Source organism: Vulpes vulpes, chromosome 12 (assembly GCF_048418805.1).
Source record: "Vulpes vulpes isolate BD-2025 chromosome 12, VulVul3, whole genome shotgun sequence".
NCBI classification, from domain to species: Eukaryota; Metazoa; Chordata; class Mammalia; order Carnivora; family Canidae; genus Vulpes; species Vulpes vulpes.
The window spans coordinates 20,340,963-20,368,068 of NC_132791.1; the positions used below are offsets into that span (position 1 = coordinate 20,340,963).

The 27,106-nt window shown below is 38.2% G+C and overlaps 1 protein-coding gene across 1 annotated transcript in view; it reads right to left on the bottom strand.

Moving 5' to 3' along the window:
* DCAF10 (DDB1 and CUL4 associated factor 10) overlaps positions 1 to 20,441 on the bottom strand; it is a 42,977-nt gene extending 22,536 nt beyond the window's left edge. The window contains exons 1-2 of the mRNA XM_026013142.2: positions 19,827 to 20,441; positions 10,476 to 10,589 (exon numbers count right to left, since the gene is read on the bottom strand). Coding sequence (XP_025868927.1) covers positions 10,476 to 10,589; positions 19,827 to 20,377 — 665 coding nt within the window. The 5' untranslated portion in view covers positions 20,378 to 20,441. The remainder of the gene's footprint in view (positions 1 to 10,475; positions 10,590 to 19,826) is intronic.
* Between the last annotated feature and the right edge of the window lie 6,665 nt (positions 20,442 to 27,106).

A 27,106-nucleotide genomic window follows, 5' to 3' on the forward strand; every position in this document is an offset into this window, starting at 1 on the left:
GTTAAGATTACAAGATACACCAATAAAATACTCTATCATTCAAACTTTTAATTTTAAACTTATTTCTCAATCCTTAGAATATATTTTATACAAATACTATTATTTTTTATAATAGACTACTAATAACACTTGAATTAAAAAAATTTTTTTCCACACTTGAATTTCTGCCTAATTCAACATTAGGATGCTTTCTCTAACATACACTGTTATACATTACTTCCTAACCTCTTGCAGAGAGAAAAGAATTCTAGAACTTCCTCCAAGATAAAATTAAATAGATTTATCAGAAACCACCCTCAGTATCCACAAATACCATTAACAATCTTCCTAAAACTTAACACAGTTTTAAAATTCCAGGCTTTTATACAAACTGTTTCTGTTACTTGAAACCACTTTTCTCCTACTCCTTGACCTAACTAACACTTGTTTTCTTTTTATTATTCAGCTATCATCCCCTTGAGGAAGCCTCCCTCTCTAACCACCCTGGGGTAGATTTATGAATCTTCTAATCTCCCAAAGTACACTACGCTTCTGTCACAACAATTAATAAACAGTGTAAGGAATAACTTTATAAGGCTATAAACTCCTTGAAGATGGGAACTGTCTACATAGTTCATTGTTAGATCTGTAGTACCCAACACACACAGTGGCAGGCACATAATAAGCACTTAAAAATATTATGCAAGAGTGAGACAGTTTACTGCCTAGTGGAGAAGAAATTATAAATACATAATTGTGCAAAATAAATGTGTGGAATAAGCAAAGAAAAATGTGGTCAGGAAAGACTTCATAATGGTGTCATTTGAACTGACTTTAAAAGATGAAGCAAGCACTCATTAAGTGGCCAAGGGATAAGCAAAGGTACAGAGGCATGTAGAGAGATGGTATACTTTGAGAGGCAACAGTAGTTAAGAGTACTATGTGTGAAAAAAAAAAAAAAAGTACTATGTGTGGAAAAGTAGAGATAAGAGGAAAATACATCATGGATTTATTCTATAGTGATTCTGAATCACTACTTTTTTTTAAAGATCTTTGCTTTTTCTTTTTAAGGTTTTATTTTAGAGAGTGAGCAAGAGAGAGAACAAAGTAGGGGGTGGGAGAAGGAGAAGCAGACTCCCCACTGAGCAGGGAGCCCAACTCCGGGCTCGATCCCAGGACCCTGAGATCATGACCTGAGCTGAAGGCAGACTCTTAACCAACTGAGCCATTCAGGCACCCTCCCACCCAGTAACTACTTCTTAATTATAAATACATGCCCATTGAAAATATTTTTTTAAATATTTTATTTATTTATTCATAGAGACACAGAGAGAATGAGAGGCAGAGACACAGGCAGAGGGAGAAGCAGGCTCCATGCAGAGAGCCCAACGTGGGACTCAATCCAGGGTATCCAGGATCACACCCTGGGCTGTAGGCAGCGCTAAACCGCTGCGCCACCAGGGCTGCCCGAAAATATTTTTTAATGGAAAAAAAATCTACCATAAAAATAACCACTGTTATTGATAGCCTCATTCCTCTATTTCAAGCCTAATATCATGTCATAAATATTTTGCCATGTTAACGATTTATTGACAAAATGATTCTTAATGGCTGAACAGATTTACTGAATGAACCGTAATCTTTTCTCTTTTTTTAAAATAACAAGCAAGTGTTGGGTGTTTATACTGCTTCCAACTTTTTACTACGGTTTATACTAAAAACTATAAAATTGTTTTATTTAGTGTAAAAAAGTTTACACTAAAAAAACCCAGCTAAATATTAATCACATCCCTAGTTATTTTTCTAAGTATATTCCCATAAAAATGTTTTGCTAAAAAGGGATTTAAAAAAATGTAAGGCTTTTGATACATACAGCCAAACTGTCCTCAAAAGAACACATCAATATGTAGTTCCACCAATAGTTAGGAGTGTCCCATTTCTCTAAGCCCTGTCACACAGATTTTTTTTTTTAAGATTTTATTTATTTATTCATGAGATACACACAGAGAGAGAGAGAGAGGCAGAGACACAGGGAGTGGGAGAAGCAGGCTCCTTGCAGGGAGCCCGACGTGGGACTCGACCCCAGTTCCCCAGGATCACACCCTGGGCTGAAGGTGTTACTAAACTGCTGAGCCACCTGGGCTGCCTGACTTTTAGGCTTTTTAAAATAAATATATTTTAATGACTTCCTGACAGGAATTATATGATTAAAAAATATATGCAATGACAAAAGACTACTACTGGAAAGTCAAAGTTTTAAAATAAACTGATAGTCATCATAGGGCATCTTCATACATTTTAAAAATTTAGGGAAAAAATAAGATATTTTATTTAGTCTACAGAAAATACTTAAAATGCACATATGGATTCAAAACCCTGGTGGCATTATACTGCCTTAGGCCACAGTGGTCCGCCTTGAAGGCTTTAGGCAAGAGAATGACTTGATTAGAGTTTCAGAAAGATCTCTGAGGTAGGCAGTTTCCAAAACACTTGGATTTTCATAAAAAATAAAATGAGAGGCGCCTGGATGCCTCAGTTGCTTAAGCATCTACCTTTGGCTCGGGTAATGATCCTGGGGTCCTGAGATTGAGCCCAATGTCAGGCTCCTTGTGCAGTGGGGAGAGGCCTGCTTCTCCCTCTCCCTCTGCCTGCCGCCCCCCCTGCTTGTGCTCTCTGACTCCGTCAAACAAATAAATAAATAAAATCTTTTAAAAATAAAATAAAATGAAGTAGAGGATCAGTTTTAAAATTGTTACCAATAGGGCCACTAAAAAATTACCATTGTTGAATGAAAAATATTTTAATACCAATGATGTATAAAGAATATAATCTCGGAACAAAAGCTAATAATTCAAATTGAATAAATTTACCTTAATGAAAAATTCAACACTTTGACTTTAGTTTTCTCATTTTGCCTCAAATTTTTACCTGTTAAAAATCTTGGTGTTAGAGAATCATTGGTGAAGAGAATAGATAAATTATAGAAAATTAAGAATGTAGATTAGGACACCAGTTAACATACTAACAATTCTTATCTTAAAGCAAGCAGATGTAGAGAATGTAAAGTATTAGACAAATTCTTGGAGATGTGGCTTAATCTTCTCAAATTAAAACTCAGTCTAGCCTAGTAAGTTAATAACTGTAAAGTGTTTTTAACTCCATAGTCTCTTATAAATAGGAGACACTCTAAACACTGAAGCCTATGAGTTTATGAAATATAAAACTGCTTCATATGTTCCCATCAAACCCCAACATATAACTATTAACAGTTCTGGATAAACTGGACATCTGGATAAACTGAGGTCTTCAGGATACTTGGTGAACAGCAATTGAAATAGAATTTCCTTAAAACAGGTACCAACATGTCATCATACAAGGGAAAGAAAGTGTTGTCTTTATTTAAAAACTAAAAGTCATAAAAAAATTTTAACATTTACCTTACATTTATTTAGCTAAATGCAAATTCTTAGAATAAGAAAAATTAAATGTTTGAGTTTTTCTCCATAATCTTTCCAATGAAATTATGATAGCAAAATATAACACCTTTATTTGAGTTTTATACTATAATTTAAAAAGAATCAGTTCTATATAACCTTCAAGGGCTTATCCATTTCAAGGGCGTTTCCTTAGTCCCATGAAATATTCATATAATTCTCTGAACTATCATGTCCTCATTTCTGTCCTTTCCTTTTCTTTAATTGGAACTAGTCTATCATTTGCCAATGATTTTACATGTCATTGATTGGTTTTCTAATGTCACTCTCAGAGTTTTGTGAAATCCTTTGCAAGATAAGAAATTTCATGTTCCCAGTGTTGAGCACTGCATTTACATTATAGTGTTTGAAATATACCAATCAGGAAAAGACCAACAAAGACAGTGGGAGGGAAAAGCAGATCTTGGAATATTTAAATAGGCACTATTTTTTTAACTGCCATACCACTAAGTAAATATTATGATAACCTCAACTACCCGTGTAATGTCATAACTGAAGATTGGAGGCTTGATCATTAAATGGACTCTCAAATCCACATACAGAGCCTTCATGAATGAGAAGTAAACCTATGTAATGGGCTTAAGAATTTAAATTACACATTTTCCCCATATGAAGCAAAGAAAATATTCTTCACAACTATGAATTTTTTTTAGTTTACAAGATAAGCAAATCTTAAAAACTAAGAAATGAACTAGAAGACATTACTAAGTATGTGTAAAATCACTGTGGAGGAAATGTATCCCCATATTTCTGAACAGTTCAGTGAGGTGGTCTAACTGAACTGAACATGAATTCCAGCTCCACCACTTGCTACATATTAACCATGTTGGGCAAATCTCTATCTAAGCTGCAATTTTTTATTCCTTAAAATGGGTACAATATCAGGATACTGTGAGAATTAATATTGCATGAAAAGTGCTTCACAAAAGGTTTGGCACATGGTAGGCACTCAAAAAAATTAAAGTTAGTATTATTAATAAGTAATGCACATTTAAGCTCCTGCCAGAGGACCCCTCAGATCCTCATGCAAAACTCTTAAGTGGTATGTCCTTCTAAAAAAGCTTTAAAATCGTTTTTCTAACCAACAGATAAGTGAATTCAAATTTGCAGGTGTGGAGTACTAAAGCAGATACACTGATAGCAGCAAATGAGAGCTGACATTGATAAAGAACAAATTCTAATAGTAGATTAGTCAGAGATCATTCTGAGTAGGGGCAAACAGCACATCTTTTCTTTTTTGAGATAGAAAATTTTAAGTTGTAAAATATTAAAAACATATAGAAAATTATGAAGAATATAACAAAACCTGTGATACCCACCACCCAGCTTTCTCAAATTTTAACACTGTTATCTTTCAGATTTTTTTGAACATTACAAACACAACTGAAGCACCCTGAATATCCCTCCCCAATCCCATTCCCCTCCCTCCCTCTCCAGAGGGAACCACTATCCAAAATTTGTTTGTCACTCCCCATGCAAGTTTTTAATACCATGAGTTCCTAAGTATGTATCCATAAACAATGTATAGTTTTGTTTTGCATTCAATTTATTCCGTTAATATTTAATTAGCACCCACTATATGCTAGGCACAGTTCTAGGTGCTAGGGAGCAGAGAACAGACAAATACATGCCCTCATCAAACTTATGTTTGTATATTTTCAAACTTTATATAAATGGTATCACACTGTTCAGCTCATTTTACAATTTGCTTTTCTGACTCAACTTTGAATTTCTGAGAGGTATCTCAAATGCTGATGCTTCCAGTTCATTTATTTTAACTGATGTATAGTATTCCATTGTAGGAGTATACTGGAATTTATCTTCCTTTTGATGGAGATTTGTTTCCAACTTGTATTACTAACGATGCTATAACAAACCTTTACACAGCTCCTTCTTTACGCATGCTTTAATCTCTTAAAAATCTGTTTGATCCTCAATTTTGCCAGATATTCCTGAATTGCTCTTCAAAAAATTTTACCAATTATACTCCATCAACAATGTCTTAGAGTTTCTACTTCTCAACATTTTTGCCAATACTTAGTATTTCTTCATTGTTTATTCTTATTTGCATTTTCATGATAACTAGGAAGTTTGAAAATGTTTCCAAATTTATTGCTCATTTTAGCTTCTATGATTCTCTGCCTGTTTTGCTCCAGGGTAATTGTCATATATATTCTGCATACTAATCCTTCTGTGGCTATGTGCATTGAAAATATCTTCTCCCACCAGCTTATAGCTTATCTTTTCACACTGTTATTTATGTCTTTGGTTAGAATAAAGTTTTAAATTTTAATGCAGTTGAATTTAGCAATCCTTTAATCTATGTTCTTTTTTCTTAAAAAATCCTTTCTCATACTTAGAATGGAAATATATTCTATATCTCTTCTAAAGCTTTAAAGGTTTGCTTTCATAAATAGGTCTTTAACTCACAGATATTTCCTATATATAGAACTAATTCTCTTTTTTCCTCCCCTCCCCCAATTTGTAATCCCCCTGCAGTCATATATTAAATTTCCCTATATGCATGGGTCTGTTTCTGGAAGTTCTACCCCATTTCTTTAGGCACTTAATCTATCCCTGTCCTAAGACTGTTTGGTATCTGGAAGACTGCCAACTTAGTCTCCTTCAAAACTGTCTCAGATATTCTTGGCACTTCCCTGTTCAATATGAATTTTTAAGTCAAGTTAAAAAAAAAAGGTTGGTATTTTGATTAGAGCTGCACTAAATGTATAGACTAATTTGGAAAGAATTGACTTCTTTATGTTACTGAGTTTTCTTCCTCAGAGAAGACTTGCATTTGTTTTTGCAGGTACCTGGCAGTACTACCATCCTAGATCCAATTTTAAATTGCTGGCTAGATGGTTTTGGACCATATGGTAGTATGAATTTGGGCCCCACACATGCATGAATGCTGACTTATGGTTAGACATTTACTGAGGAAATTTTCTGACACTTCTCTACCAATGTCATGATCTACGTGAACAAAGTGGTATGTTTCTAGATCACTGTTATGCTGTTAAGAATAGCCCTTTGGAGTACAATTTTCTATTAGACTCCTCATCTTCAACTGGCCATAGAATCAACTCTCCTGTCCACTATAACTCCTTATACATATCAAAACAGAAGCTCAAGGTCACCTGCATTTGGCAGATAAAAGCCAGGGTAAAAGCCAGCTGAACCTGTTTATTTCTTTGCATTCTGGCTTCTACTTCATTTTTGTCTCTAGGATTCCTTTCTTATCAGCTCAACTTTACATTAAAAAAATATTTAAAAAAAATCTTATCCCTCATTTATATTTTTAGTAGAAAGGTTGTCTAAGATATTTTAAAAACTTTTATAGCTTAATTTTTATCTATTTGATTTACTAGTTTGGGATGGAAATGTATTAAAATCTCTCTCTTATTATGATTATAAACTTGTAATTCCTTTTCTGCTTTGATTTGGGTTTGTTGTTTTTTGAAATATACAAATTTCAAGTTGTATACAGAAGTTCATAATTATTATATGTTCTTAGTTGATTTTTCCATTTATTAATGTGTACTGTTACACTTTATCCTTATTAAAATCTTTGGTCTTCCATCTGTCCAATAAGGATAATCTACATTAGTTTTTTTAGTGTGGTATCTCTCTAAGGAATATACAGATGATTCTTGTTTTTGTTCAAATTGCTGTTTCTGTGTCTTTTAATAAAGAAGTCAATCCATTTATATTTACTATGAACTACTCATATACTGGGTCTATTTCTACTTCTTGTTTTCTACTTATCACTCCTTTCCTTTCCTTTGTTTTATTTATTTATTTATTTATTTATTTATTTATTTACTTACTTACTTACTTACTTTTTTAAGCTTTCCTATCTTCCACTGAAAACTAATCAAGCTTTCAATATTCCCTGTCCCCCCACTTCTACTGCTTTGGAAGCTAGCGACATACTGTATGTCTGCTATTTTACTTACCTTTAATTTAGTTTTTTTCATTGTATATATTTAATTATACATTGTTCTGAAAGAGTCTAAAATTACTTAATATTTCTATCTTCTTCCTGAACATGACATGAACCTTACAATATTACACACAACCTATTTGTTGTTACCATCTAAAGCTATACTGTCCAGTTCAGTAACCATCAGCCACATGTGATATGTGGCCTTTTCAGTCCTTGATATGTGACCAGTCTGAACTGGGTTGTACTCTAAGTATAAAACACTAGATTTTGAAAATTTTACATTAAAAAATGAAACTAAAATATCTCAAAAAATTTTATAATGATTACATGTTGAAATGATAATATTTTAGTCCTACGAGGGTAAACATTACTAAAAATTAATTTCATGTTTTTTTCTTTTTCATTGACTAGTAGAAAATAAACCTAGACTTCTAGTTTAAACTTTGTTTTAAATATGCTCTCCCAAAAAACCTAAATTATTATCTTTCTGCTATTAATAATTAATAACATTTGTCATTTCACCTAATTAAATTCTTCATTATGGGATAATAGTTTACCTGGATATGATATGGCATTGGGCATTATTTTCCCTTAGTATTTAAGATAGTACTACATAATCTTCTAGCATCAACTGTTGCTGATGAGAAGCCTTCTGTTATAATGCTAAGTTATACCTCTGTAGGTAATCTGGCTTCTAACTTAAGTGGCTTTTAAGATTTTCTCCTTATCTTGGATATTCTAGAGTTTTACTACAACCTGTCTAAATGTAGATAAATTTATCTTTATTTAACCTACTTGACACTCTAGAGTTTACTTTTGATGCAAAGATTCAGGAACTTCTTCAATGCTTAAAATTTTCTGCCTCTCCACCAATCTCTGCATCTTCTTTTTCTGTAATTCTCAAATATATACATTGGAATCTCTTAATTAATTCTCTATGTCTTTTAAGTACTCTTAGTATTTTTGAACCCATTAATTCCTTCATCAATGGCATAAAGGATAAAATTTATCCCATCTTTTAATTTTTTTATATACTAAGTACATTTTTAATTTCTAAGAATTGTAGTTGCTTCTTTTCCACATTAACCTGTTTCTTGTTTCAATTCTTTTGTTTCATAATTTTGAGTTATCTTTAAATAGAAAGTATCAGTTAACTTATTTCTTTGAGCATCCTAAAAATGCTTTAAGGTTTCTTCCAATCAATGGAATACTATGCAGCCGTTAAAAAGAATAAGATCATCCCATTGGCACTAACATGGAATGATTTCTAAATATGTTATAAAGGGAAAAGCCAAGGTATATAATTGTGTATGTAGAATGCTACCATTTATATAAAAGTGTATGTATGTGTGGGTGTATATGCTTGTACATGCAGAGACTATCTCAAAAAGGATAGCAAGAAATTGGTAATAGTGGTTGCCTCTGGGGAGGGGAACTGGGTGGCTAGGGGACAGAGGTGGGAGACAGACTTACTTTTCACTGTTTACCCTTTTGTACCTTTGAATTTTGTACCACGTGCATGTATTACCTAGTCAAAAAAAAATAAATAATTTATTTTTAAAAATAAAGTCTTTGTTGGACTACTCCATAAAATTAATTTCATCCAGAAAAAATGCTTGTTTTAGTTGATTTTGTTATATTAATATTAAATGTCTTCATTAGTTTTAGAATTTTGGTTATAGGCTTATTTTAAAGTAAGCAAGGTTTTTAATTATTTTTTCCTCTCTTTCCTATTTAATGATTTTATAACTGCCCCCACTTGGATTTCTAAACCCCTAATGCACAATTGGACCTTATAATGACATTAAGGCCTCCAGTTTCATACTGATATTGGAGCTATCATACATATACATTCAATCACTGACTCAGTAATAACTTTATTCAATTCCTGGCCATGAGGTTGTATCTTATCAGCCAAAACCCATGGCCTCAGGTAGTGAATAGTTGTTTTCCTTTTTTTTGGCCTTTCACAAATGGGACAGGTATTCTAGCCAATTGCATGGCTTTGGTAGTAATTTGGGCTCTGGTTTCTGCCTCACATGAAGCACTTTAGTACTTTTGATTCTTGACAGGAACCAAAACTACTACACTTCAGTACCAGACTCAAAACCCAGTGGCCTTGTGGTTTCAGCCCTGTAACAGCTTGTGTCTGTGTTCCATTTCCGGCCCACAAAAATGTTTATGTTGTTTCAGAGCCTGGCTATATCTTTTGTGCTATTTAATCTATTGTTCTATGTGTTTGGAGCATAGAACTGAACTGAATCAAAATTCAGTAGAACTGAATCAAAATTCAGCGTGTCACCATGACTAGAAGTAATTTCCACATTTCTTTTTTTTGAACATTATAAGTAATCATTATAAAAGGAATATAATCTTATTATATAAGTTTAGAAAACAGAAAATTACTCATTATCCATTCATTCTAAACCATCCCATGTTAGCACTGAAAAATACTTCCTTATCTTCTGCTTCATGTCATATTTTTAACGATTTTTATCATGATTTTAACCTATATTGTCCCAAGCATTTGTCCATGTTGTTATGTAGTCCCTGTGACCATCATTTTAATGACTGCATATTAATCCACCAAGCTGTTCAATTGTTATTTACTTCCCAGGTTATTGAGAATTTAAGGAGTTTCCAACATGCTTTTAGAAAGAAGTTCTCTGTGCATATGTGTTTTTTCCTCTCAAAAGTTTGGATTTGGGATTAGGGGTGAGAGAAGCCTAGTGATGGGACTGTCATAATTCTATACAGATCACTAACCCAAAGACATTGCAGGATTGTCATAGTACATGGTTGAGGTTCATAATGATGACCCTGACATATGAAGAGAAAAGGTAAAATCATATGGGAGTAAAAATGCATGTCAGAAAGATTCTAATCCAAAATGGTTAACAATAAGTTTTGTAATTAAAGGGATATATTTCACAAGGGATAAAATTCACAATTCGCAAATTTATATCTAGCACTGCTGGGCAAAACATTACAAATTTTCATTAACTTTCAAAATAGAATATTTTGTGTCACACTGTAAATTTCACTATAACACTAACCTGATATTATTTACACAGTCTTCATGAGCTTCAGAAAGTGTTTTTATGTGCTTTGAAGATATAGGGTCAAAAAGCAGAACTTCAGTCTGTTCACAAGCAACAGTCAGCACTGACCTGAAAGCAAAGAACACATTTTTCTTTAGTTTTCTAGCATTCTCTTATTACTGATATTCACTTATTTATAATTACACAAACTATAATAAATAACTTCTTTTTGCTCATGTTAGAAGCAAATATCTCAAAAACCGAAACTATCTGCTTTTGGCAATAGTAGGAAATGGTACTCTCAAACATTATAGAGGAGCATAAACTGGTACAGCTTAGGTTTTGAGAGTACCTGATGTATCAAACTTTTTAATGTGTGTACCTTTTGACTGAGTAATTTTTTATGGGAACTTAATCTAAAGAAATAATCATTTATAAATACAAAGAAGCATATATAAAGATATATTTCACCATAATGAGGAATTGAAAGTAACCTAAATGTACATGAAAGGGGAAATGATTGATTATATAGCCATGATATGTAATACTTTGCAATATGATGCAACATTTATTTTTATTTTTTAAAAGATCTATTTATTCATGAGAGACACAGAGAGAATGACAGACACATAGTCAGAGGGAGAAGCAGGGTCCCGGCGATATGGGACTCGATCCCAGGACACTGGGGACCATGACCTGACCCGGAGGCAGACTGCTCAATTACTGAGCCACTGAAGTGCCCTTATGGTGCAACATTTAAAAGGAAAGGGATAGTTTCATATGGATATGAAAGAACTCCAAAACATATATATTTTTTGAGAGAGAGGGAGAGAGAAAGAGCATGCTCCTGAGAGAGAGCTAAGGAGTGAAGTTAGGGAGAAGCGGAGGAAGAGGGAGAGAGAGAATCCCAATGCAGAGCTCAATCTCATGACCCTGAGCAGAAATCAAGAATTAGACACCTAACCCACCGACCCACCCTGGTGCTTCCAAAACATTTTTAAAAAATATTTTATTTATTTATTCATGAGAGAGAGAGAGGGAGGGAGAGAGGCAGAGACACAGGCAGAGGGAGAAGCAGGCTTCATGTAGGGAATCCGATGCAGGACTTGATCCCAGGTCTCCAGGATCAGGCCTGGGGCCGAAGGCAGCGCTAAACCGCTGAGCTACCCAGGCTGCCCCCAAAACATTTTTTTTTAATTTTTATTTTATTTATTTATGATAGGCACACAGTGAGAGAGAGAGACTCCATGCACTGGGAGCCCGACGTGGGATTCGATCCTGGGTCTCCAGGATCGCACCCTGGGCCAAAGGCAGGCGCTAAACCGCTGCGCCACCCAGGGATCCCGGCCCAAAACATTTTTAAATAAGAAAAGCTGGTTGTAGAAAAACATGCATAGATGAGGCAACTTAGAAAAAAAAAGTCATATATGGCAAAATTATATATTTCTGTATCAATATCTATTAAAATGTACTGCAAAAGGTTTGGCATATATCCTACCAAACCAGTTAGATATAGTCAAACTTAATTTTTCCTTTATGATATTTAGTACTGTCTCATTTCAGACCTTTCCTTTTTTTTTTTTTTAAAGATTTTATTTATATATTAATGAGACAGGCAGAGACATAGGCAGAGGGAGAAGCAGGCTCCCTGCAAGGAGCCCGATGTGGGACTTGATCCTGGATCCCAGGATCACACCCTGAGCCAAAGGCAGATGCTCAACTGACTGGGACACCCAGGCATCCCTAGTAAATGTTCTTTTAAAATTTTGTTTGTTATTGGTGTACAGAAATGCAGTGGATTTTTAAAATTATTTATCCATCAATCTTGCTATTTTAATACTTTATCTGTAAGTTTTATACTTTAGGTTTTGTTGATAATCATACATCTATAAGCAAATGCTTTGTTCTTATTTAATACTTATTTCATTGCTGCACTGGCTAAGACTTTCAGTACAATGTTAAATGCAAATGTTAATGTAATAGGCACTCCTCTCATTCCTGTTTAAGAATACATTCACCGTTTCATCATTAAGTACAATGTTTGCTGTAGAGTTTCTTTTCTTTTTTGGGAGTAGATTCCTATTATTGGATTAAGGATGTTCTACTCAAAGTTGCTGTTTTTCCATTAATATATTTTCAGTTGTATAAAATGGTTTCCAACATTTATTGAAATTACCCTAGATTTTTCCTTCAATATGTTAGTGTAGTGATTTACATTATTTTATTTTCTATACTTTTCATTTCTACCATATTGCTTAATTCAGTTGGCTAAAATGGTGGGCTCAATTTCTGGCTTCCCTTCTTTTGTAGATCTTGGTCCTGAAATTTTTTTTTAAATTTTTTTTTAAATTTATGATAGTCACACACACACACACACACAGAGAGAGAGAGAGAGAGAGAGGCAGAGACACAGGCAGAGGGAGAAGCAGGCTCCATGCACCGGGAGCCTGACGTGGGATTCGATCCCGGGCCTCCAGGATCACGCCCTGGGCCAAAGGCAGGCGCCAAACCGCTGCGCCACCCAGGGATCCCTTGGTCCTGAAATTTACCTATTGCCTTAATTCTCCAATCTCTTTAAACATAATCTTTTTATAACTTACATTAAATATTTTATATTTCTTCTAGCTTTTCTAATTATTCTCTGTTGAAAGGTTGGTCCAAACCACCTACTCTATTTCTGGAAAGCTACAATCTCTATCTCTTGCATCTGAAATTATGTCCCCTTTCACTCTGAATATGATTTACTTGGGGATTTTTTTTTTAAGGATTTCATTTCTTATTCATGAGAAACACAGAGAGAGGCAGACACAGGCAGAGGGAGAAGCAGACTCCATGCAGGGAACCTGATGTAGGACTCAATCCTAGAACTCCAGGATCACGATGCCCTGAGCCAAAGGCAGCCGCTCAACCGCTGAGCCACCCAGGTGTCCCTGGGGATTTTTTTTTTTTTTTTTTTTTTTTTAAGATTTTGAGAGAGTGCCTGTGAGAGCAGGAAGAGGGACAAGCAGATTCAGCACCAAGAGCCTGAGGTGGGGCTGCATTCGCACACCTGAGTTTGTGACCTGAGCCAAAATCGAGTCACTCTGATGTCCAGGGGATTCACTTCATCAATATGAGTGTTTTTCATTTTTATTTGTCTTTTCAAAGACAAGATTTTCTCTGTTGAGTATTTGTATTGAAATTCTACTGTTACTATATTTCCTTCCTTCTGCTTTCTTCAAACTTACTTTGCTATTATTTGCAGATAACTTCACTATTCCCTATTTCAGATGGATACTTAGCTCATTAATTTTCCTTGTCTTCCTTTTTCCAGTTTATTAATGATTGTAACTTTCCTAGTAAGTACAGTTTTACTTACAAGTTTTTAGACATATGGTACTTTCATTATCATTTAGTGCTAAATATTTCTAATTTCCATTATCATTTATTTGGCCCATATATTATTTATAAATGTTTTCTTAACTTGAAAACACATGAGGTTTTTCTGGTTATCTTTTTGTTATTCATTTCTAATGATTACATTTTGTTGAGAAACTCTATGATGATCTTTTTTTTTTTAAGATTTTTATTTATTTATTCATGAGAGACACAGAGAGAGATAGAGAGGCAGAGACACAGGCAGAGGGAGAAGCAGGCTCCATGCAGGGAGCCTGACGTGGGACTTGATCCTGGGTCTCCAGGGTCACGCCCTGGGCTGAAGGCAGCAGCTCAACCGCTGAGCCACCCAGGCATCCCTTCTATGATAATCTTTTGAAATGTGGCCTTATCAGTGAAAATTTTATAAATCTAACATGTGTTTGAAAAAAAAAAAAAAGCAAGCAGGAGATAGCTGTTACATATAGTCAAGTATGAGATTTTAAAATGTTTGAAAAAGGGGATCCCTCGGTGGCTCAGCGGTTTAGCGCCTGCCTTCGGCCTGGGACGTGATCCTGGGATCCCGGAATCGAGTCCCACATCAGGCTCCCTGCATGGAGCCCTGCTTCTCCCTCTTCCTGTGTCTTTGCCTCTCTCTCTCTGTCTCTCATGAATAAGATCTTTTTAAAAAAATGTTTGAAAAAAAATAAATGTTTGACATTCAATAGCAATATAAGTTAACATATGAATAAAAATTTTAAAACATCTTCAAAATAAACTAACCTATAGATTATAAAAATGTGTGCCAAGTGAAGTTCTAATTAAGTTGCTCATCAAAGTATTCTAGTAATTTCCATTATTTATCAATTTTTGGAAATTGTTGCCATAATCTTTTCTTTGACCCAGATGCCCTTGTCTGCACCATGAATGGATGTAGGAAGTTGCATAAAGCCCCTCCAAGAATGTCCACATTAATTAATTTGTAATGGGGGCATTTGGGTGGCTCAGTCAGTTGAGTGTCTGCCTTGGGCTCAGGTCATGATCTTGGGGTCCTGGGATCGAGCCCCACATCAGGGTCCCTGCTCTGCAGGGAGCCTGTTTTTCCCCTCTTCCTTTCCCTCTGCTGGCTGCTCCCCCTACTTGTGCTCACACTCTCTGTCAAACAAATAAATAAAATCTTAAAAAAAATTTTTTTAACTGTCATCTTGTAAGTAAAAAAATTATTTAACATTAACAGAACTATTCATGGGGCTAAATATTCTTTTTAGCTTTTGCTGAAATATATTAACAATTTTTTAACACTTGCTATTTTGTACATTAAATATGTGTTCAATTATATTAATAACTATGCCACAAAACGATCTGTTGTCATGTTTAATTGTATCAGACCTAATCCTTCAGCCCAGATGAGAAGTAATATAATACAGCAGTTAAAAGCATAAGCCAGAATGACCTTCCTGCTGTTGTTTCCTCAACTAAATATTCCTGGTACTGAGATTTATGTTGGTGGTCATTTTCATTAATAAAATGAGTGTCGCTGACACCCATGATGGGCAGGTATTCAGTGGGTTTTAGCAAAACGATCCCACTAAATAATGGTGAAATTCAATAGAAATGATAAAATTAGGGATCTGTATCCCAGGAGTACTGACATAAATCATCCCCATAGGCCCCACTCATCTGCTGTGGATTGAAATCTGTCATGGGAGTACACATTATACCAAGAGTATGTTTGGATACTGCCTACAATAGTGTTACTTTCATCTGACTGCCCTGTTCATCTCTCTGGAACTCCCCAGAGGCTGCAGTTCTCACAAATGACTATGTGAGAATGACTGTGAGATTGCCTGTGAAAGGCAGGCAGCCCCACACTTAGGGAAGCCAAATGGTCACTGGGCATTATCTTAAAGATTTTTTGTGGTGGGGAGTGTATTTAGCATGGATAAAGAGCAATTAAAACTGATGTTATAGCTCTCAAGTGAGATGTTTGCTGGCAGCTTGCAGTGCTAGCTCTTAATTCTGTAGTTGGTATATAATGGGTTGCTCTGGGAGGTTCCATGGAAGACATTCAGTGATCTTGGGGCAGTTAACTATTTAACCACTATGGACATATATCAATACTTTAACAACTGGTACAGCTGAAACAATGTGTACTAGCTGAGTATCAGGTCTGAATGCAGTATACTGCTCGTCAGAGCAAGATTTTATTAAGCGGTGGTGTTTATCATATGTTTTGTGTCTACCTGACTGAGGTATACTATAATGTACATTAAAATCTTCCTCTATGATAAATTTGTCCGTTTTCTCCTTAAAGTTACCAATTTTTGATTCATAGATTTTCAATCTAAAAGACTCATTCAATTCAAAACTGTTTCAAAATTTCAAAATTCAAAAATCTTTCTCGTGAATTGAGCTTTCATGAACATGATGTGATCTCCTATCTCTAGTAATTTGGCCTAAAATCCTAGTTTGTATAGTAATATAGCTCACCAGCTTTAGAGTGTGTTTGATATATTCTCGTCTATCCTACTGAACATCTAGTACTATTATATTTACTGTAATTAGCAATATTTGGACTTATTTTTGGCCATTCTTTGGTTTTTTATTTATTATACCTTTTCTACTTTTTTTCTTTCCCTTTCTTGTCTTCTCTTGGAATATTTTTTTCTCATTGCACTATTTTTTCCTCAAGTAGTCTGGAAATAATATATCTTTTCTTATCTTTTGGTCTTGCAATCTTACAAACTTTAATATGCAAACGTTAAAAACTACAGTTAATATATCAAATTCTTCCAACACCCCTTCAAAATTTATTATTTTCTTCAATTTTAGTTCCATCTTTTTAAATTATCACCTCATAAGTACTCCTTTGAAGGTCTTTTTTCTCTAGCTTTTAAGATTTTAATATTTGTTTTAGAGTCACTGCATGCCTAGAAAGGATTCCTGCTTGGGGTCTATTGGGCATCTTAAATCATGATCTTGTGACTTTCTTAAGTTCTTCAAGTTCCCAGCTATTATCTCTTCAAATTGTTTTTTTGTTATTTTTCCCATTATCTCATTTTCTTCAGGAGCTGACCAAATATATAGTATGCCTTTTTTGTCTATGCTCCATGTCACTAAACCTCCTTCATATTTCCAATCTCTGCATCTTTCTGGCCTCCAGTCTAGATAATTTCTTCATTTCTATTTTCCGATACTACTCTCTATAGCAGTGCCTGATGTGTTTTCATAAAAGCCTGACAAATTTCCACACATTATTCTCTAATCTATTAACATCAAATTTCATTTTATAAAATGTCCTCTTAGGAAGTGATACTTCTTTTGATTATATTGTTACTGTAAAAACGTTTTTAGAATTCTTTAGAAATTACCTCTACTCCAGGTATCCTTTCATTTCTTTTTTAGTGTCAAATTTTTCCAGTCTGGTCTCTATTAAATTCCTAATTTTAATTCTAACCTTCTGTGTCACTTCTTCTCTGTACTGAGAAGTCCTCATAAATAACAGTGATAATGGTACCCAGTAAGCTGATTTAACCCATATAACTGAAGGATATAAGAAATTATCTCATTTAACACAGATGTCATTTTTCTAGAAAATTAAGTCCTATAAAAATCTGAAGCATATTAGACGTAGTAAGAATACTAAAAAATTATAACGTTTAACTATTTTCAGCTATCTCCTTGACACAGATGAAAAAGAATGGCAATGTGTAATATTGGCAAAAGTATGGGGAGACGGGCACTTTCATGTGTGTGATAGAATGAGAATTAGTAAAATCTTCACATAGGGGAATTTAATAATAGGTCTCCAAAATCTTCATAACTTTCACCCATTCTAGAGAATTATCATGAGAATATAAATCTAAAAATGTTTCTAGAGGTTTTACTTAAACTAATGAAAAATGTTAAATAATGTAAAAATATATTAACATAGGTAATTCACAATATATTGCATGAAAAAGAACAGGCAACAAAATAACATGATTCCATGTTTATATTAAAATAAACATACGCAGGGGCACCTGGCTGGCTCAGTTGAAGAGCATGTGACTCGATCTCCGGGTCATGAGTTCGAGTTTTACATTGGGTGTAGAGATTACTTAAATAAATACCTTTAAAATATAAACAACACACACACAAAATTCCTTGGACAGCCTTTTAAACTCTGGGATTATAAGTGATGTTTAACTTCTTTCTGTTCATTTATTGCCTAGATTTTCTAGAATGAGTACATATCAATTGCAAATTAAACATTATTAAATTATTTAAGTACCAGAGTGCCTAAATACTTTTTACAAAAATGTTGTACGGGACTATGTTGTCCTGGTTCAAACAAAACTATCAGTAATATATTCCTCATTCTAATAGCACTGGCAATGGGAATTTCCTCTTCATAACTCATTCTACCTCTCTCATCATGTACCTAAAATCTCACTTCCAAAGAGTAAAAACAGCTATTTCTGAAAGCCTGACAGAACAGATAGGAGGGTGAGAGGAGAGGAGTTGGGGTATGGAGAAGAAAGGAACTGAATGTTTATGAGGGAGAGATTCTTCGTATTTTGGGAGGAGCTTTAGGAATAGGGCTTTGTTGGAGAGAGCACTAGGGAAGGGAGGTTACATGAATAAACGTTAGTAGTTCCTCCTCCTTACCTGTATTCAGCACATTCATTGCTACAGGTTCCACCCAACTGCTTAAGTAGAAACCCCAGAGATCCTAGTACCAAGTATAATTAGGAAGAAGCAAATGCATCAATGAAGTGGAATATGGTGTACCTCCTCACTGTGATTCCAAATTCTGCTACTTTTCTCCTTCCTAGCACATTTTAGTTTTTTCTTAAGCAAAACATTTTGCCTTGTTAAGCCATCATCTTTCAGCTTCTCTAACATGACATACTGGCCCTCCAACCATAAGTCCTTTGACATACCAATTCCTCCATCTGGACTACTTCTATCTCCTCCCCCACCCTATCTTGGTTAATTCATCTTCTCATTTTTTTGTTTTCTGGTTAAATGTCACTTCTACAGCAAAACCTCAAACACCCTGGTGTGTACAGTTGGCTCCTTCAAGCCTTTATCTCGATTTACAAATACACATTATGAAATTTTTAGCACGGTTATTTAGCATGTAGTTGAACCAGTAAGTCCCAAGTTTAGTAAGCCTGGTGGTGCCATTAGCTGGTTTGGCTCACCACTGCAACTTCTGCATCTGGAACATAGCAAGTGCTCAACAAGTATTTATTGAATGAGGGAATGAATAAGCGGACAGCTACGCAAATGACTAGAATCCAGAGGCCTTGATTAGGTAGGAGTTATTATATTAACTATCTCCTCTCAGGGTGGGACTGTGTGTAATTTTCTTCCTTTGTTGTTGAACTTGTTCGTGTATTCACCAAAGTTTAAAAAAAAATACATACTATTTTGAAAATTCCTCATAACGCAGAGTAAACCGAGACCGAACAGGAAATATTTAATCTGCCAGGAGACAGAAGCACGTAGTCCCGGCTGGGGAAGTTCACAAATGCCCCCGCATCCCAGGACACCCCGCTGCCGCGTCTTAGTATCCTCCAGGAGCAAAGGAACACGCACACGTGTCCCCTCACGGCAGGTCAGGCACAGAGTACATGGAATCTGCAGGCTCCCTACCCTTGCCAGAAGCTTCGGTGAGAAAAGCGCAAGCCTGGGATGACAGGGAAAGAATGAGCATCTCCTCAGCGCGTTGTTTGCTAGGCCTGTGCTGTGTACCAGAGAACCCTAGCTCGGGCCTGGCTCTGGCAGACCCGCGGGGCGACGGGCCCCACGCGTTTCTGCTTCACAGAGCTCCGCGTCCCGAGGCGCACAAACGAGTCCCGGGCCTGCCTACCTCCGAGGGCCGGGCCGGGACCTCCAACAGCCACAGAGCGCTTCAGAAAGTGTCGGGGGGCCTGCAGGCCGGCGGCCCCCGAGCGGGCCGCCGCCCACGGGCAGCAGAGGCAGGCGGAGGCGGGCACCCGCCCTCCGAGGGGCCGCGCTTACCCGTCGGGCGAGTACTCGAGGTTGAAGACGGCGCCGTGGGTGCGGGTGCTGAGGTACACCGAGTCCGCGGGATGGATGGAACCATAGAGGTTAGTCATGGTGCGGAAATTGTCCCGCGCCGGGTCCACGAACAGCCCGCGGCCCAGGCTGCGCTCTCTCAGCCACCCGAACAGCCGGGCGCCGGGGCCGCCCAGGCCGACGCCGAGGCCGTGGCGGCCCCGGCTCCCGGCCCTGCAGTCTGGCCCGGGTCGCCGACGCGGCGGGGAGGGCGGTGACGGCTCTCCCTGGGCGGAAGCGGCTGAGGAGTCCAGGGCTCCGGGCGGCCCAAGCTCCCCGACGCGCGCGGCCAGGGGCAGCGAGGGGGCGCCGGGGCGGCGAGGGCTCCGGGAGGGCGACGGGGGAGGGGCTGCGTCAGCCCCGGGCTGCGGCGGAGCGGGCGGGGAAGGGAGCGGCCCGCCGGCTGCCGCCTGCCCCGCGCGGGGTGCCGGCTCCTCGGCCCCGGCTCCGGCCGTCCCATCCTCTCCGGGACTACCGGGCCCGAAGGGAAACATGACCGACGCACCCGCCCCCCGCTCCCGGCCGCTGCCCCGCCGGCAGACACCTCAGCGCTCCCGCTCCAGCCGCCACTTCCGGCGTGCGACCGCCTAACCCCGCCGGCTGGGAAACGCGCGCCGCCGCGACCGCCATCCGTTGGGGACCGCGAAAGCGGGGACACCGCCCATGGCAGGTGCTTTATGCCGGGAGCGACCAGCTGTGTCTGAGCGTAACTGGGAGAACTCAGGGCTCGGGCTGCACAGGGCAGTGTTAGCATCAGGGCACCCCTGCGACAGTCTGTAGTTGTCAGTCATCGTGACTGTGTGTCTGGGGATGCGTGGGCCTGAATAGTCAAAGGGGTGGGCCAAGATTATGTCCTTATCCCCAATTTACTCTAAGGTCACAAGGGGAAAAAACTTCCATATTATGTGCAGGTTCCACATAGTAAGTGGCACGGTATATTGCCTACTCAGACTGGGAGTCTAGGACTCAAGTTCACCGTTGCCCTAAAAGCCCAGATCTGCGGCGTCTCGGTGGTTCAATCAATGAGTTAAGTGTGGAGCTCTTGATTTCAGCTGAGGTCATTATCTCAGGGTTGTGAGATGGAGCCCTTCTTGGGTATCCCCAGCTCAGTGGGAGTCTGCTTGAGATTCTCTCGCTCCTCCTCTCTCTGCCCCTTTCCCCTGCTCTCTTTCTCAATTAAAAAAAAAAAAAAATCTTAAAAAAAAAGAAAAAAGAAGTCCAGGTCTATACAGAGCCTGGAGAATGGTGTCTATCAGTGCTCTGAATATTTGCCCAACTCCCAGTTACTGCCCAGTAAGGTCAAGATTTTATCAAGGCCGTAGTCTTCCTCTCCTCAGGAAGGAGCATATATCCAGCAGGAGTCACTGAGTGGAGCTGGAGACCTAAATCAAATCAACCTTACAAGCAACAAGAGCCCCAGGTCAAATCCTGCTTACATGTTTCAGGCAGGGCACGGACGGCATGACGGGTACAAGGCCCTTCAACCAGGGCTGTTAGAGATCAATATACAGAACTTATTTGTAAAAGAGTTAATGGGAACTGATGTGTGTCTTGGGAAGGGAAGGAGAGTCTACAATAAAGCAAGGCTTGAGGTACAAGGGAAAGGTGGATATAAGAACTGACAACTCTTCTAGGCCTTGATCAAGAGCTATGTTGTAGAAGGCTCACATGTGATGACTGAGGAGGAACCTGGAGGATCTTTGTAGAAGAGCTATCCTGTGAGGACAGATCTGAAGGATCTCTACAGTAAGAATGAGATTCAGAAAGGGCTGAACATTCAGCAGGTCCTCCCATCAGGTAAGTTAGTTCTTCAGCTATTGTCCATGAGCTGATTGAAAAAAGGGCAAAAAGCAAGCATCCTGAATTCAGAGATCAGGCATCTGATCCTCTGGAGATACTCTCCATGTTGCTCCACAATGTAGACGGTGTAGAAGTCTATTCTGTAATTAAATAATGTCCCTTAATGACCCCCAACTTCTGGCTGCTTAATAGAGGCCCTCTGTTTGGCCCCTAAATTATGGCCAATGGCTAAAATTTTATGGTGACCATTTACCAATACTATTTTTAATAGGTTAAGTAAAACAATTTTAAAAGGTTACATACATATTCCGAAGTATTTATAATATAGTTCCAACAGAAAAATACAAGCTCTGCAATGAAAGTTTGTGCTGCCTCAAGGTAACAGATTTCACAGTTCAGGCAATTCAAAATTAACACAGTATAGTGGTAATAGTAGTAAAAGTGGTTAAGAAATATTCACTAACAATTTAGAGAATCTAGAGAAGCCAAATGGGAAGAAAAATTTTTGTAGGTTTGCATGTACCACTATCAGCTAGAAAATAAGAATGATTCTTGAGAAGCTAACCAAAAAAACAAACAAACAAAAAAAAAGGCAGTAGCAGCTGTAACACAGAACAAGTCATTCAGTAATGCTAAGGGTTTTGTTTTCTTTCTTTCTTATGCTTCTATTTAAAATGTGAGTCCTCACTTATCAAATATTTTTTGCTAAAACCTAAAATAATAAATTATTTAAGGACTAAAATTCTATTGAGATGACCATGATTTTACAACCCATCAGTTAAAAAAATTTACTAGAAGTTAATTGAGAAGGCACTAAAGATAAACTTTCTGTGACTGCTATTTACCCACAGCCTTTGAGAGCCTTCAAACACAACCATGTCAACAGGAATGACTGCAAATCACAGTTTATATAGACCAATTTCTATGTAACGCTATTTCTGAGTACTAAAAAACTTTCAACTTCAACAGCTCAGCTTCACAGATATCAGTTCATCAGAAATGCCTAAGCATCCTCTGAACTTCTTTCCCTTGATGTTCCTTTCAGATCACAACACAAGGAAGCAATTGGCAAATGTTTCCCCTAAGCCCGGTATCACATGTCCCTGGATACTCCCAACACTTAGGATCTATCTCATTGAGCAGACAGAAAACCAGTTCATTTACTCTCTTCCCTATCTATTGACTAGATGTTTTTTAAAAATTACTTCCTAAGTGATGCCTTATAATATCATGTGCCTGAAATAACGCTGGTCTTTCTGTTTAGGCTTTATACTTTGGGAGCAGCAGATTTACTCCTGATGTCTTTGACATCATTCTTTATTGGGAACAAGATTGACAAAATGAGCAAGGCAGATGGACAAGGCAAAAAAAAAAGGCTGAAATGGCAGCAATATCCCAGGCATTTTCCTGATTGAAGCCATGCATCTCGAGCTTTTTGAAATGGTCATCTATTACATCATCAGCTTGGGAAATAAGAAGTACAAACTCCAGCATTGCCTTCGCCTGAGCAGAGAGGTTAGACTTTCTCCACTTCACACAGACCTGCAAGAAAGCACATGGTCAAAAGCAGAATCTCTGTTCATCACAATACAGCTGAGAACACAAAAGGCCTAACAAAATGAAAAGACCGAAGGTTAGAATAAAGGGGCAAAGTCAGGACAAAATAAACTTTCCAGTGTGATGCAAACTTGAAACTCTGGCTCAATCCCACCTCTGCAAAGAAGTCTTCTTTGCTCACTCAGCTACAAGCTCCTCTAAATACTCATGGCACCAAAAATCTCAGAACCAAGACTCAGAGACTCTAAGTACATAATGACTCCGAATCCAAACTTTTTCTTACTAGTAAAGTGAAGCTCAGATAATTATCCCTTTGTCCCCAATTAATCCCACACAAGACATAATATATGTAAAATTAATAGCTAACACTTAGCAATTACTATGTGCTAATAAGAATGTGCTCAATGCTTCATATTCATTTTGTTATTGCTTACAAAAATCCTAGGAAGTAGTATTTTTATTATTGTCCCCATTTTATTGGCAAAGAAACTAAAGCTCAGAGAGGTCAAGTGACTTCCCCAAGGTCATAGAGTTGGAAAGAGGCAGAGCTGGGAACTGACTCTAACTGTATTTGATTCCAAAGATTTTATTTATAATCATTACCCTTGCTCAAGAAAAATGCTGAAAACCACCAAACACCTAAAAATAGAAGAATAGTTCAGCAAACCATGGTATGACAGCCCACACTATGGCCACCAGAGAAGCAATGATCTTGGATGAACAAAGGTCTGGCAAGTAGACAGGAGGCTCTCAGCAGAGCAAAGGGGGAGAGGATGTACCCATCCCAAAATTATCTTCAGGCTGGCACCTGAAGCCCTTTAGGAACAGTTTACAAGGTCTCCACTCAGGTGGACTCAGGATGGTAAGCTGGGGGGTGGGAAGACTGATGACGCTCGACCTCAGGAATAAATGCAGAGAACTGATGTTTCTGTTCCCTGGCCCAGAGGATCAGGAATTTCAGCATAGGGATCAGGACTTTTTAAGTTTGGTGGTGACAAACCCATGTTTGCTGTGTCTTTACCCTTAGTTCATTTCTCTGTGAAGAATTAGCATGACCTCTGACACCCAAGGGCCTGGCTTTGGATGAAGGAGATAGTAAGTTGTTGGCTGGGGGAGTGAGACCCATTTCACAACCCCTCTTGGTGGGAAAGATAAGATGGAGGCAGTTCTAGAAATGAGAGGCAGACAGGTGTAGGCTTGAGGCCAGCAGCAAGAAATAAAAGAAAACCTAAGAAACTGGTTTGGGCCCATGAGGAATAATTAGTGGCTAAATTCACACTGGCAAATGCAAACAATATAATGAACAGAAACAGTGCAAGCTTTGAAAATGGACTGTCATATTCTAGTTGCATGCTCCATGTTAAGTGACAGCACTGAACGTCAAGGATAAAATGGTTATAATAAGGCTCAACTTGGAGAGGAAGCTGTATGTATTTGAGAGGTCTGTCAGGTATCCAGGATCAGGTCTGCCACAAACCTGGGGCTCAGCTAACCCTAGTCCCAAACATCATGTACACAAAGAAAGAAGCAGGTGGGCACAGTGATGAGACTGGAAGGGAACTCAAGCAATGGGAAGAGCTCAGGGGTGGGGGGCGTGGGGAGAAGCAGGTGTTCCCTGCACCACATAGTGGCATGGACCTTTCCTTTTCCTTAGATATGAAGACCCCCTGAAACTGGCACAGGGGAGGAACATGGGCACCAGCCTGGTCAGAGAGCACTGGGTTCTTCGAGTAGACCCTGTACCAGGTACTGTGTACGACCATGCTGTATGGGCACCTGTTGGCCAGGCTGGTCAACTACAATGATGAGTTCCTTGTCAACTCAGATGAGTTGGCTTAGGAAGGGAGGGGAGAGGACCTGTCCATAAGCCTTGGATATCAAGTCAGAAGAACCTAGACAGGTTCAGCCATACTTTTTAAAGGTTTTATTTATTTATTCATGAGAGACAAAGAGAAAGAGAGAGAGACAGACACAGGCAGAGGGAGAAGCAGGCTCCATGCAGGGAGCCCGATGTGGGACCAATCCCAGGTCCACCGAAGGCAGCACCACACTGCCGAGCCACCAGGGCTGCCCGGATCAGCCATATTTTAGCAACAGATTTGCCCACCTTCTCACCTACCCCTTCACTTAAGCATTCATTCCTAGTCTCTTGCTATCAACTACCCTATTTATTTTCTTCATAATACTCAACACTTCTGAAGTTAACCTATTCTTTTATTTTCTTTAGTTGTTCATTCTTTTCTCCTCTCTAACATACATCTGAAAGCCTAGAAATTTTTCTGACTTGTTCAGAGGAGTGCCTGACATATAGGGGTTGCTCAGAAAATATGTGTTGAATATATATTACTAAAGTTCCAGAAACAATTTCTGAGGCCCACCAGGTACTGGACTAACACATTCAAAAGAGGAAGGAAAAAGAAAAAAAGACTTCCTAACCTCAGGGGACCTACTACATGGGGATAGGGAGAGGCAGGGAAGGAAGGAATTCATTTTGGCACTGGTAACATTCTGGGAACTTTACATATGTAACCTTATTTCATCCTTGTACCAGCACTACAGAATGGGTATTAATACCATTTTACTAATAAGGAAATCAAAGCTCTGAAACATTTAAGTACTTGTTGAGGTTCATGTGCATCATTTATGGCAGAACTCAGATGTGAACACAGGATCTATCTCTTCCCACCAGGAGACGGGAGCTGTGGAAGCTGTGAAAAGGTAGGGCAGACAGCACTTTGTATGCCACTGGAAAAGGACAGATGAAGGATGCTGTGGGGGGTCACAGAAGGAAGTATCTCTTTTAAGTAAAGACAGGTGAGATGGACTTTGAAGGAAAGATCAGACTCACAAGGCATGGACAGGAGGAAAGGCATCTCAGGGGCACAACAAAGGGTGGACAAAGGTAAAGAGTGGATAAATCATGAGACCTGAATGCTTCAGAGTAGAATTAGGTCTACTTTCATTCCAACAGATGGAACACACAGAGAGGCTGAGGGAAATGAGGCTGGGAAGGCAGGCTGGTGTCAGGCCACAGAGTCTCATTGTGACATGCTGTCTCCTCTTCAATAACAGAATCTCTTCATTTTAGCCATGCATATGAGCACACAGCCTCCCTTGCAGCTAAGTGTGATCATGTGATTAAGTTCAGGCCAGTGGGATGTAGACAGAAGTGATGTGTGTGACTTTCATGTCATGACCCTAAAGGGAAGGAATGTGTATCCATAAATGCCCCTTTTTGCTCTTTTTGCTGGTAGCAGTGGTGAATCAGCATGAACATGTAGGCAAAGGCAATCCCACACAGTAAACAACACTAATTTGGTCCTTAGTAGCTTACATAGGGACTGTAAGGTGAGAAGAGAGAAAATAAAAATCTTGTTTAAACCACTGTATCTTTGGGTGTGGATAACAGCAACCTAACTTGAATCCTAAGTAAGAAACCCATGATTGCCAGGCTGAAGTCCCTGAACTTCATTTAGGGGGTTATAGGGAGCCAGAGGGCTTTTAAGCCCAACATAAGAAAGATGAACCACAGTCATTACCTAACTTATTTCGGTTCTATATTGACAGTTATATAGTTAAATTCAGAGCCCAGCTTCAGAATCCAAAGGATGTCTCAACAAACTAGTCTTTCTTAACTTCTTTCTAGCTCCACAGTGATGTGGAACTATGTGAGAAGGAACTCTAGCAAGCAAGCATCTGGATTTCATCTAAGAATGATTTAGCACTGTTTTTCTATTTACCTGTTTCCTTGTTGTATGTGGCATTATAATAAGCAAAGAAGGCTCTGAATTCCAATGGCCAGTGAGACGACATTTTGAAAATATTTGCTAAAAATCCTGTCTGCAGGAAGAAGCACCATGTAAACA